Raw genomic sequence first — 13,154 nt, forward strand, 5'->3', positions numbered from 1 at the left:
TTTCCTGGGTTTATCCTTAATTCTACTTTTAACTATGAAGTATATTCCTTGGTCGCATGAGCACCCTTTTTACTAAGCATACTAAAAGATGCTCCCTTTAAATTCCTTCACAGAATAGACCTTTTTTTTAAATGCATGTTTATAGGTTCATGCTGCTGAGGTGACAACTTCATTCCTAAAGCCCTTCAGAATGCCCAAGCTCATTCCAGTCAGGATGTGTGACTCACATCAGTTGGCTTCAGCAGCTCTTCTGATATGCCAAAAATCCATTAGCTTCATCAGCAGAAAAGAGCTGAGTGGTTACCTTCCCATTATCCTTTGGACTAACACTAAGGTGAAGATATTTCCACATTTTAACATTTTCATCTTGCTGAATTGTTTTTTAAAGCCCACATGACCGATCACGCACATTCCTCCTGGGGCTTCCCATTTCCAATAAAGTGCCACAATTGTGTTCACATAACTTTAGATATTCACCTTAAATAAAAATATTTAGGATTCTAACATGTTATTTGTGGCCATTTGTTTCCTGAGGTTGGGGGTGCATGTTTTGTTTTCAAGTGTCTTAACCAGGCTTTAGGTTGACTAAACATTTAAACCGCATAGAAACGCTTTGTAAAGTACTCATCTTGGCCAGAAATGCACATATATATGAAGCCAACACATAACACAAGTCTCTGAAGACCACAGATGCGCTCATCTTTATCTAAATGAGGTTGTCGTACTCAATGCCTTTGACACACAGCCCAGCTCCCATGTCCTGTACATCCCAGAGCTCACATCCACCTGATCCTGATGAATCACTCTTGTTCAGGCATGTGAACGTGAATCCCGCAGAACTTGCATGAGAGACTCCACTGCACATTAACTTGCTGGTACAGTACAAAACTAGGAGTTTGGACAGAGTAGACAGCCCTTTCTGGGTAGAAAATTCTAAAAGGGTCACAAGTTTGAAATGCAGAAAATTGCATTAAGCATTTGTTTGGATTCTCAACTTCTTTGGAGTAAACTAGTAAGAAACTACCAAAAGCACCTTAAAAACCTACTTGAGAATAAGTTTTCCAGCCCATCCCCACTTATGTCTCCAATCTCCTTTAGAATCCGCTTCCTGCTTTGATCCATCTAACGTGGAGGCAGTAAACACATTGAGCAGATTAATTCCCATTTGCTTGCCCTGACTTGAGAACAAATAAGCACTCTTCCAAAAAGCTAACTGAAGTCAATCTGTACCGCTTTTCCAGAGCTGACAACCTAGACAGTGAAACTCAAATTAAGCAATGGTTGTGAAAAAACTAAACGAAACAAAAATGTCGAAGTTGGGGAGGACACGGTGGCAACAGATGTGAAAGTAAGCATCATTCCAGCAGCCTTGAGTTCCCTCAGTGCTCATATCTTACCAAGCCCTACCAAGTACTGGCCCCTGCGAGGTGCTTGGGCAGGAGCCTCAACACTTCATCTCACCAGCTCCTGAACTCTGAAACCAACTCTGTGGTTTACCGAGTGTAAAAATATCAAGCAGCAGATCGCTGTGGAGGCTGCGCTTGCAACAATTACCTGCTTCTAACAGTTTTATCTATGAGTTTACACATGCCTACACATCTGGGAAAAATAACATATTTGGATTTACATAGCACACAAATATCACAAGTATCTCTGCAAATATTTGTACCAGATGCCTGCAGGCTATAGGCATGAGATTTTTCTTATTTTCTGTGTACGCAAAGGTCAGAGTCAAAGCTAATTTTCACCTTTAATAAGCTCATGATTCTTTGTTATTTAATACTCTGTAAAAAGGTATTACAGATTGACAGATTATTGCAGTGACTTCTAAAGAACACGGACAGCCATGAGGCTGAAACTATAATACCGCATACATTATGTAGTCATTGGTACTATCTACTACAGCATGAAGAGAAATACTGATAAGATAAACAGTATTTAACCAAAAACATAGAAATGGAGCTTTCGTTCTCACAGTACGGTTACATATCTATATTCCAAGAATAACATTTTAAAAAATGCTAGATCTTGAAAGGTCATAAAAACAGTCATGATGAAGATGAACCAGTTTTGCCCAAAAATGCTATAATGAGCACACTGCACAGTTTTTCAGCATATCCTAGTTTTATCAAGCTTCAAGAGGCAAAAGCCTGAAATGTAAAAGCTTCCAAGTTGTCTAGCTAGTCCACTCATCTCGCTCTGGAAGGCCCAGTGACCCACGCTGCTTCGAGACAGCGCATCGCCACAACTGTTCTTTGCCGACATGGATGCCATCAGGAAGAGGCGATTCGGGTCCTTAGGATGCCAGGCCTAACAAAAAGCCTCCAACAAATCCACTGGACACCACGATATTCTGTTTGATAAATTCTGTTGACTGAGAAGAAAAAGAGTGTTCGTCAAGAACTGAGTTAATTGTGTCCGACTGTAGCATTTAATATTTATTATAACAGCCTGGAAACAAAAATAATAAAGCCATGGGGCGAGACGTGGGGCAAGCAACGTGTTTAAAAACCCACAAAGTTAGGTGGCAAATGCTGGCACCAATGGAGTGAAAACTCAAGTTGTCTTTAACAATATATTTAAAATACAGTTAGTATTTTTGAAGTCAAAATACAGAGGAATTGTCACAGCAATTTCATGCCAATACCACTCTTGTTTCAATTAAAACAAGACCGATGTTTTACAAACTCCCTTGGCATGAGCAGCACCGTGACTTTAAAAAAAATTTTTTTCATGTGATTAACATTAAAAAATACTGGTTTTTTGAAGGTTAGATCATTGAAAAAAAAATACTTCACTCCACTATGAACCAGCTTCCTAACAACTTAATTCTACAAAAAAGCACTTAAATATGATGACATCTGTGCACCATGTTTCGTGAAGTAGTATCACAGAGCGTAGAACGTTGCATCAAACATGTGCCATTTCATAAACCCCCCACTTCAAACACTTCAAATTGGCTACTAACACACAACTAGAAGAAAGTAACATAACTTGAGGAAGAAAAAAAGAACAAAAAAGAAACAACCAAAACCCCATCCTGTCCCACCCATTTCTGCAGGGCAGTGGAGAAGGACAAATTAAGCTATTTAGGGTATAAAAGAAGTTAGAAAACTCTCTCTCTTGAACTTACACTTCACATGAAAATTTAAGGTAATTTTTATCAACCTAGCTGCAACTCCATATAGGTTAAATCTGATATGCCAAAAATCTTAATTACACAGTGCTGGTGTGACTGTTGTTACATTGTCTGCAGCGTATTTCACATCAGGATTCACAGTTATTGACAGAGATACTTAGATAGCCTATATGAAATGTGAAAATACGTAAAAAAAAGCCTAAACATACTTCTGAAAAAGTGAAATGATTAAACAGAAGTCTTCAAATGACAGAATGAAACAGCTCCAGTGACACTGATCAGTATCACAAGCTACCTCTTTTCAACACAGTATGTAACTGTCAGATTCTGAAGACAGATATCCTTCAAACTGTGTATGATAAAAAAACCAACTCTAGTTACAAAGTAGTTACAGCTTTTCTCCAGAAGGAAAAGTCAGTCTTTTCAATCGCATAATTTTGTTATCAGCAGTCCAAGAAGATTTGGGTTTTGTCTTCGTAGCTACCATGGTTTAACAACAACACCTCAGCTTTTTAGTGTCTCATAGCCTTCACTGGCTTTCTCACTAGCCAAAAATCTGCACAGGCTAAATGGCAAAGCCAATGGCAGTCTCAACCTTACCAGCTGGAGAAATACGCTCACTTTGAAGTCTGCGTGTCATCTTTAAGAGTGAGCATAGAAAGCTAAACGAATAGAAGAGAGTACAATCTGGTAACTTTCAATAAAATGCACAGCCAGGCTATTTCTGATGCCTTCCAGTTTGGCACCTGCATTTTGAAGTCTTTCATCACCTGCAGTGGAAGGTAAGAAAAACTACCTGGTAGAAAAGTTTATCACTTTAGACTTACCTCTTCAATTAGAGTATTGATTTCAGGTGCTGCCTTATTTGCACGCTTTTTTAACTGTTTTTTTGCTTTGTTTACATCTTTTTCAACTCTCTTCCAGTCAACTTGTACATATCCACTATGGCTAGCAATCTAGGAAAATAAAAGGTATTTAGTACAGTCTTAGTTCACATTTCATGAATCAAACCACAGTATCTAAGTGCCTACAAAATGGATTTTCTTAAATTATTCTTTTTATTACAGATGCAGGAAAAGACATTGTTCCAATTGTCCAAACACTAGTATTTTCCACAATAACAGCACTTCAGGTAAGAACAAACAATGGCAAAGTTCAGTAGACTCCTGTTAATTTTACCGATTCTCTATTCTTTAGGTATAAAAGCTTTACGTAACAATGCTTCTCCTTCAGCATGTACTACTTTACGTGTAAGATAAGGAAAGAGAAAAGGACAGTCACAGGACAACAACAACAAAAATGTTTCATTTCAGCTTCTTTCTGAATTGTGGAATTCTGATTTGTGACAGGGTATCTGAGGATAATCAGAATCATCCTTAAAAATACTGAAAACTACTATTTTGACCCACATCATTTAAAGTGTCCAGGGAAAAATTATGCGATACAAGAGAATTCTCATACTTTCTACAAAAAAAAACGTATCTAGAAAAATAACATGGCCTGTGTGCAGCGCAAGTTCTGTAACAACAGCAAAACTGGTAAGTTTTAGGGGACAGTTCATATCAATTTACACTCAAACTCCCAAAATACTTAAAACAACATCCATGAGATTTTTAGCATGTTTAACCAGCATCTCAAACCTTTGCTCTATTTCTCTTACAAAGATTTGACTCTGGAAAAAAGTAAGATAGTCTGTCACTTGACCAACACTGACAGTTCTACCAATTTCCTTAAGACAATTCACAAAATAAATACAAATTTAAATGTCTGTAAGGTTATAGAATAAAAAAATCAAAAAAATGCCAGGCAATTACTGTATGCTCTAGAGAGCAGTCAATGCAAACAACTCATTAGTTGGGGAGGGGTGGTGAAGAGGAAAAAAATCAAAACTAAGGATTATTGCTTATTTTAATTGCTAAGACAAAGAGACAGACCATTAACGTCACACGTAAATGACTCTTACATAAAAAACTCTTTACGAAGAGTGAGATTTCTCAGGTCCTTCTTAAGGTCATGTGTGAAAAATTTGTGTAATTTATATAAGAGAGTTCTATGCAAACGGTACAACTGTTAAAGGAAAGTCACAGATAATGAACTTTTGTGGAACAGATATTAAAGACACAATTTATCAGATGTGGCATAAAAGGAAATGTTTTACTTTGCTTACAGGCACTGCATTTTGACTTTGTCACATAGTTCTCTCTACCAAACAAATAAAAATAGACCATCTAGCTTGTTTTACAACAGCCACAATAATTAGGCAATATATTCCTCCACAAATTAGAATTTCATGATCCTGAAAAAAACTAAAATGAAACAAATGTCAGACAGATTTTGTCTGAATTCGAAGTGAAGCCCCTAAAAGACTACCCATGTAAGAAAGCAAACTTTGGTTTCCAGCTTTGCACAGGGTTTAAAAAAAAGTAATTCACTGGACATATGCAAAATGAACTTATTAAATATTACACTCTCCTTCACTTTGTAACATAGAATATACCAAATTCACTGACACTGCCTGTCTCCTGTAAAATCATTTAACCACACAGGCACTGGTGTTCGGTAGGGATAGCTAATTAAGTCCTGTCTATACAGTATGAAAACACACAACCAGTTTTAAAGCTGTAATGGTTGCACATTCAGTCCCTGGATGATACACTGAGTGGGGAAAAAAAGAAAAAAAAAGTTGCACACTGGAATAATTTTTATTTTATGAATTCAACACCACCACAAGAATTTCAGAAGAGCCCAGGCACTGAACTGGTGCCTTCCAACTCGTTAAACTGAAAACTAAGTATGGCCTGATCTATCCAGGCAAACAAAATGTAAGAAATGGTAATATATTTGGCTTGCTTGTAAAAAATAAAATAAAACAAGCAAATAGACTTTAAAAGAAAGTTTCATTAGGCCTAGTTTAATTAGCTCAGTTAACCATACAGTACAGGAGGAGGCAGAAGTTTTCAATTAAGTCCTGTTTAGCTCTCCAATAGTTACAACTTACATTTGTATCAAACCTCCAGTTTACACAATGAAAATTACAGTACTTTTCTCCCTGAACTTAGAATGAGAGATCTCAAGTTCTGCTTTTGAGTGTTTGTACCCATCTGTGAAATAAGCAACAGAGGACAATGTCTTGAATATAAAATCTATAACTGAGAGGAACAAAAAAACCCCTGCACTTCACTGCAGCGATAGTCAGACTCTGTGTCATATCTACTTTGGCTGCAATCCTACTAATTACATAACTTTGAAAGTAAGCGTGGAAATAATCCCACTGAAATCAAATTTGGTGACACAGACTTCAAATTTTAGAACCTAATACATAATAAAAAAACTGTTTGCTTGAACAGTAAATTACATAAACACAAATTCTTAAAGTTCATTAGTATTTTTAAACCCAGTTCCTACAATAACAAGCTAAAATAGTAATATTCCATTATCAGTTCCATACCTACATATATCATGGAGTCATACAGGTCTATACATACATGTATACATATTTATAAAGAAACATATAGGAGAGTGAGTGTACATTTCCGTATATACATAAATCTATCTATTTTTCCAATTATAATAATGAAATAATATCATATATATGTAAAATAGTAGTAACAGAATTAATTTTTGTTCAAGATCTTCCAGAATTGTTGAAAAAATTAAGGACGTTTTCAAAAAAGGCAATTCAAAAAATACATCAGTGCAGGAATACTAAAAATGCCTGCATCAGTCTCTACACTAATGAAAGACAAGAGAGAATCTACAGGGGAAGACCTCATTTTGGGGCTGATACTGGAAAGGCATGCAAGTACTTTGCATGCAAGTGAAATACTACTAAGAGTAACGAGCAAAAAAATGTTTAAAAGCAAAAAAAATATGGTAAGATGGGACAAAAGTTTTAATTTCCTCAAAGACAAAATCTCTCAGACTAAAAAAGTGCAATCAAGCCTAGAAGGTAAATGTGAGCTCCCTGTGCTCAGCTGCTTGCACAGCACACAGAAACCACAGACACTTTTAGGTATTTTCTGGTCTTTAGATCGGTAGCAATCCCCACCACACTCAGCAAGTCTCTGAAATAAATCTGACAAGTCTCTAACTTCAATATACAAAGACAAGGAGGGCCCAAGAAATAATACAATACTTCTTTTTTTTTAATAAGAGTTACACTGCAGAGGCTGTATCTTGAGCCATCATTATGTGCTGGCACAGCTCCACTGTGAAACTGTTCCCATTCACAAAGGCAGAGAAACTGTACCTCTCCATGTCAAAACCTGCCAGGAACAAGGTACCTCTTTAAAAGGCTGACTTTCAACTACCGGTTCCTTTCACTATTCCACCACACATTCCCTTAAACTCAGCCCACATCAACTGTCAAGTGGGGTGTTCAACACAAAAGTGAATACGACTCTTCCCTATTAAATCCTCACCCCCAGAAGCGAGTTGTTCTCTCCTCCCTTCACTGAGGTGCCACATCATCATCATGGCACAGTATCAACAAACCCCCATAAAAGCTGCAGCCAAGGACATCTGGGAGTTTATTTCGCTTCTTGCACTGTTTCCAAAGCTTTCCTTTTCTAAAGTTAGAAAATAATTTAATGAAAAACTGAACTGAATTCATCAATGGCATATTAATGGGATGAGGCAAAATGTATTAGCAAGAGCACAGTAACTGAACAAAAACAAAATAGTGAACATACAATGGAAAAACCCTGCAATTTATATGTTGACTGCAGAGCAAAAAGCAATGAAACCTTTACTTAGGATACAGGAGTTTAAAAACAGAGAGACCATGTACTCATTAAGAACAGATGCTTTAACTCAATTCGTTATAGCAGAACCACTGAGTTCAGACGTCCCTACTCTTCAAGACTTCACTCAACTGTGCTGTACCAGCTAGAAGTTTTCAAAGAAAAGCCCCTACTTCTTATGAAAGATGAATTATATTTTCCTTAATATAGCGCAGGGGTATTGGTCTTACACCACCACATTTGAAGAACTACATCTATTTCAATAAAAAAGGGTAGTTAATTAATCAGATTAAGCTGCTGAAATAGCCAGCACAAAGATGTGATGACAGATCCTAATTCTGAAATACTATGCAAATTCCTTAACGTCATTTTTATTCTCTTCCTCAGACTACTTTTCACTTAATCTGTATTGAGACTGAAAAACTTCTAGATCACTAACAAAAAGCTGAAAATTTTCTTTAGCTTCTCGTACAAACCAACACTCCAAAAATTTACTGCTTTCAGTTTCCTACTAGATTTCTTGCGATCAAGTCATCACACACTTGAAGTAAAAATGCATTTTTAGTTTCATGACAGAAATGTTTCACTGAATGGGCTTTAGCCAAGAATCCTGCCTTCTGCAGAAGTTCTTGTTTTAGCAGGTAATTACAACATCAATATTGCAATCAGCAGTTGAAATGAAATCTACAACTGCAGAAAAATTTACAGATAAAAAGGAAGTTTCTGGTCATATGCTGAATTGCTTTTCTGCCCACTGAGGGGAAGCGCTAAACATGTATTCATAGGGAAATTAAAATCACGATGTGTGATCTCTAAATGAAAAAATTGAAGACTACAGAAATGTAATTACACTATAGAATTTATGACTCAGCTTTAAAATGCAAACCGTTTTGAATTAAAATGAAAGGCCAAGGCATTTACTTCATTCCCTTTCAAGAGAAGCTGAGCTTACTTAATTAAATATACAGACAACTCAATCAAAACATGCAGCTCATTTCTCCTCTTGAATAATATTCCTTTTCCGATACACTGTAAACGAGATCAACCAAGACACACAAACACATGGCAAAACTACTTTACGCACAGGAAAGCTCTGCAAACTTCGCAGCTCAACGTGAAAAATACTGAATCAGTAACGTGTTTTAAGCAATTTCTGTTTTCCTCTGCCTATAGGTCTTTAACTTCTCAGCTTCCTGTTGTCAGAAGTACTAACAAAGGGACACACTGGTGACATTCTGCCCGCTACTCCTGGAGCTTCTGTTCTGCAGAGCCTCTGTTCTGTAGGCTCTTCAGATACATTTAGGTAGTAATAGTCATTAAAAGAATTAAGAGCAACGGCATACAACACGGGAAGAGAGATTCAGATCTTTAAGTCAAGCAGATGAAAAGGATGATGAGTACTTCAAGATCCACTGATATACATCTAAAAAAGGAAGTAATTCTTCCCTCATGATCCAGAAATACACATTATGGGTTAAAGAAGTCCAGAGTGCTCCATCAAACTGATTCACTTGCCAGCAAAGCACATTTTGCCAAAAATTTACATCTGGATGATTCTATACCATTTCAGATTCAACACCCTTGCAAAATTAACCCCTGTGTTTGGGTAGAAGTCTAACAATTAGTGATTTCTAGGAGATTGAAAAAACTCACTAATGCATAATAGTGAATGCTAATATTATAAACCTTGATATCAAAACTATTCCTCTTTGATTATTTACATTGTTGATACTTGCTTTTGAGTAATTCAAAATAAAATACACTTTATATTTGTTGAAAACAACTTAAACCAAATAGCTCCAAGAGCACACATTCTCAAGGAGAGTGCCACAGTTGAGTTACATGTTTAGCATGGGGTTTAAAAATCCCCCAAACAAACCCTGAAACAGTGGGGTACATCATCACAGAATCACAGAATGTGTTGGGCTGGAAGGTATCATGAAGGAAGAAGAGTATTTCATATAACCATGGCATTTTGATGCATTATGCAGCAACAATCAGAGGTACCACCCAAGCCTCCTGATCAGTGGCTGACTGCAACAGCCATTACAATCAAAGGAATACCTAGAAGTGGGATATGCCTTTAAGAAAAATCCTCCAGTGTCATGTTTCAAAGATTAAATAACAAAAAAAACCCCCATACTTCAACAACCTGCCTCAAAAAATGGTATATTATCGGACCTACATGGGCAATAGCCTATTTCCTGCAAAATGATTTAAGGAAAAATTACAAGCTCTCAGGCACTAAATCACGAAAAATGTCAGTTAAAAAAACCCTAAGACTTACTTGGCATCTTACAGAAGGATATGTGAAAATCTTTTTAATTTAAAGTTTCATTACCTAATTTGAAGGCTTTTTGGAAGTATGTGCTCCTCTAACCACCGTATCTGATGAAAAAGGCAAATGGTCATGCCAGATAACGTAACTTAAAAATTCTGGACTTGAAGTCCAGTTGAACAGAGGAATGCAACATAGCCATCAGAAATCATCAACGCTTCAGATGTTCAACAGAGAGAACCAGTAAATACAGCATGGGGAGAAAAGCGAAAAACGCTGCTTCATAATGGGACCAGAGGAAGCCTTCCAAGCAACTGCCAAAGAAGTCCACATCTCTGAAAGCACTGATAAAATTCTCAGAAACAGCTTAAACTCCTTGATCTTCCTAACCATAGGTTTACAGGTTCCTCTAGCCTGGCAAAACTGAACCACACACAGCAGCTCAGTTTCTGCACAAAGGTTTCTTTTGTCTTCCTACAAACTGTTTTACAGGACAGAGTAGATTCTGATTTACCACTGATTTTTAGAAATGTCTCTTTTGTACACAATATCCAGATGAAACATAAGTTTTTGACTGATAAGACTAAAAAGATTAAGTAGATAAGAAGCCTTCCTAATTAAATTTTATTCAACAGCTGTGTTTTTCCTATTGTTTAGTAAATAACATTTGCCAACTTATAAAGCATGAAATGCTACATACTTGAAGCAGAAGAAAGCCACCACCTACTGCAGTTGCTGCAAGCTTTCCGACTTTCTGGAACAAAAATCCCGCACACCTTAGGAGAACAAAACAAAACAAAAAAAAACCCAGTCCAATGAAGTTGTCTGCTGAACAATGCCACACTCCAAAATTCCCATCTACAACTATTACTATTTTTTCATTTAACAAAGCAAATGAATAATTTCATGTTTTTCAATTTTAAAATCAAAATACTTAATGCAAATAATATTTAATTAATAATGTCTAACAGACATGAGTAACGGCTGCTAGTTCATGGCAGTCTGATGGCCCCTTTAAGGTAAACTTGAGGTGTCCCGACCTTGTCTATGCACAAAAGCTGTAGGCTACTATTAAATGCATGTTATTAAAGCACAATGTAATAATATAAAAGTGCCATTATTACTGTTCCCGAATAGAAGGTAAATATATTACACCATCATTTATCTTAACCACACATCCCATAGCATAGGTAAAAAGATGTTACATTTCTACCGCAGAGTTAAAATCAGCAGGGCCCCTCTACTGGGAAATGGCCTTGGTCTATTTTTAACGGATCAAGGCAACCAGAAAATTAATTATCACGTTCGCGGTCTCAAAACACTCCCACATCAAATCGAGAACAGCACAGATATCGACACCATAGACCAGTTTGGGCAGGAAGGTCATCTAGTCCAGCCACTTCCCAAAACCAGCCAGCTGCAAAGTCTGATCCGACCTCCCAGCTAAGTCAGGCTGCTGAGGGTCCCAGCGCAGGCAAGCGTTCGGTGCTGCCAAGGCTGATGGTTCCAAAACTTCTCTGGGCTACGCTGCTGGTGTCCAACCCATCCTCCTTCCAACCAGCCCGCACACACAGAGAAATTTTTTTTACCCCCTGTGTATGAATAGTGAATTCGTATTTATATACACGAAGAATATACATCTACAGATACCGAGAGTTTCCAGATCTTTTGATAAGCCAGTTTCTATCAATGCCAAGGTGAACTATTCCCTAAAAACTTTAGAGTTTACAATACACATCTAACTCTTAAACAAAAATTTTAAAGCGACAGAAGGAAATAAAAAGATCAGACTGAAAGCTAGAGCTACAACCCTCAAAGCTGTACAGAGCCTGGACATGACTATTTCATTTTTAGTCTAGTTCATCTTCCAAATCTTGCATAATTGTTTTTAAAATCACTGTGCACAGTGTTGTTTCTCACTGAACTTAATTTTTCTTTTAGGGTACTGGAGTAGACAAATACAATTTAAACACCTTTGAAAATAACAAATATATTGACAGAACTGCCAAGGCTGTGGCCACATTTTCCAGCTTAAATTCTCATCTTTACTGTCTAACTTTCACCATGAATCATTTTAGCGTAACTCTGCTGGGGTATCTCTCTTCAGTTAATATGAGAGTTAACTGTTAATTTGTTCAAAATTACTCCCGCTCAATTTAGAGCAAAAAAAGTCTCTATGATATGGGCCTCTTAATTTAATTTACATTCTGCCACACATTTTCTTTCTTAATTTCTGTCTTACTTCGTTATAAAAAATACCTTAGCCACGATATCATAAACAAGTTTCTAAATCTATACTAGTAAGGAGATAAGCTTTTCCATGCAAACAAAAGTTATATGCAGTAATTTTCCATTTATTCCTTGTACTTTTAGAGCTTTGACATTTCCCCAAATCCTTTTCACAGTAACTAGTACGAGTTTCCTTAGATAACTGGTGTTTTACCAATACTCAAAAACACTTCAGATTGGTGAGTCAGAGTACCGAGTTAAGAAATTGTTCATACATGAATAATCTTGACCAATGATAAAAGAAATCCTGTCAGAGAAGATAAATTTAACTGCTTCGAACAGCCTTGGAAAGGGATCTTCTAACAAAGTAAAAGGTCTAGCATAGTTACGAAAAGTGGTGCTCTCTCACCAGCCAGTTACACCGCCCATCACAATCTGGGTAGCTACGGAATATTTTTCTACAATTGGTCCTGAATTCCGGCCAAACAGACGATTCCACCAATGGTGACGCCGTGCATATTCTGTTAAATCCAACACTTCATAGGAATCATCATCACTTTCATGTTCTTAAAAAGAAAAAAAAAAGAAAAAAAAAGTTATTTTCTCAGTTATACAGAAAATTAACAACTTATATAAACACCCCAAACGTTAACAGAACCTTTTCTTGTATTAACTGGCTAATCCAATGGTTTAAATTTCAGCATACATGCTATCTACGCTCTAGCAGCTCACAGAACAAAGGATTTTGAGATCTTATGCCCTAATC

The 13,154-nt window shown here is 36.8% G+C and overlaps 1 protein-coding gene across 1 annotated transcript; it reads right to left on the bottom strand.

The window, feature by feature from the left end:
* Positions 1–1,741: 1,741 nt before the first annotated feature.
* On the bottom strand, positions 1,742–12,954 carry FUNDC1 (FUN14 domain containing 1; the record flags this gene model as incomplete). The annotated part of the gene is made up of 4 exons (XM_009870949.1): positions 1,742–2,374; positions 3,967–4,095; positions 10,860–10,935; positions 12,798–12,954. Coding segments are annotated over 4 exons (440 nt in total), but the record flags the coding sequence as incomplete, so codon positions are not given.
* Between the last annotated feature and the right edge of the window lie 200 nt (positions 12,955–13,154).

Source organism: Apaloderma vittatum, unplaced genomic scaffold (assembly GCF_000703405.1).
Source record: "Apaloderma vittatum isolate BGI_N311 unplaced genomic scaffold, ASM70340v1 scaffold16686, whole genome shotgun sequence".
Classification (NCBI taxonomy): domain Eukaryota; kingdom Metazoa; phylum Chordata; class Aves; order Trogoniformes; family Trogonidae; genus Apaloderma; species Apaloderma vittatum.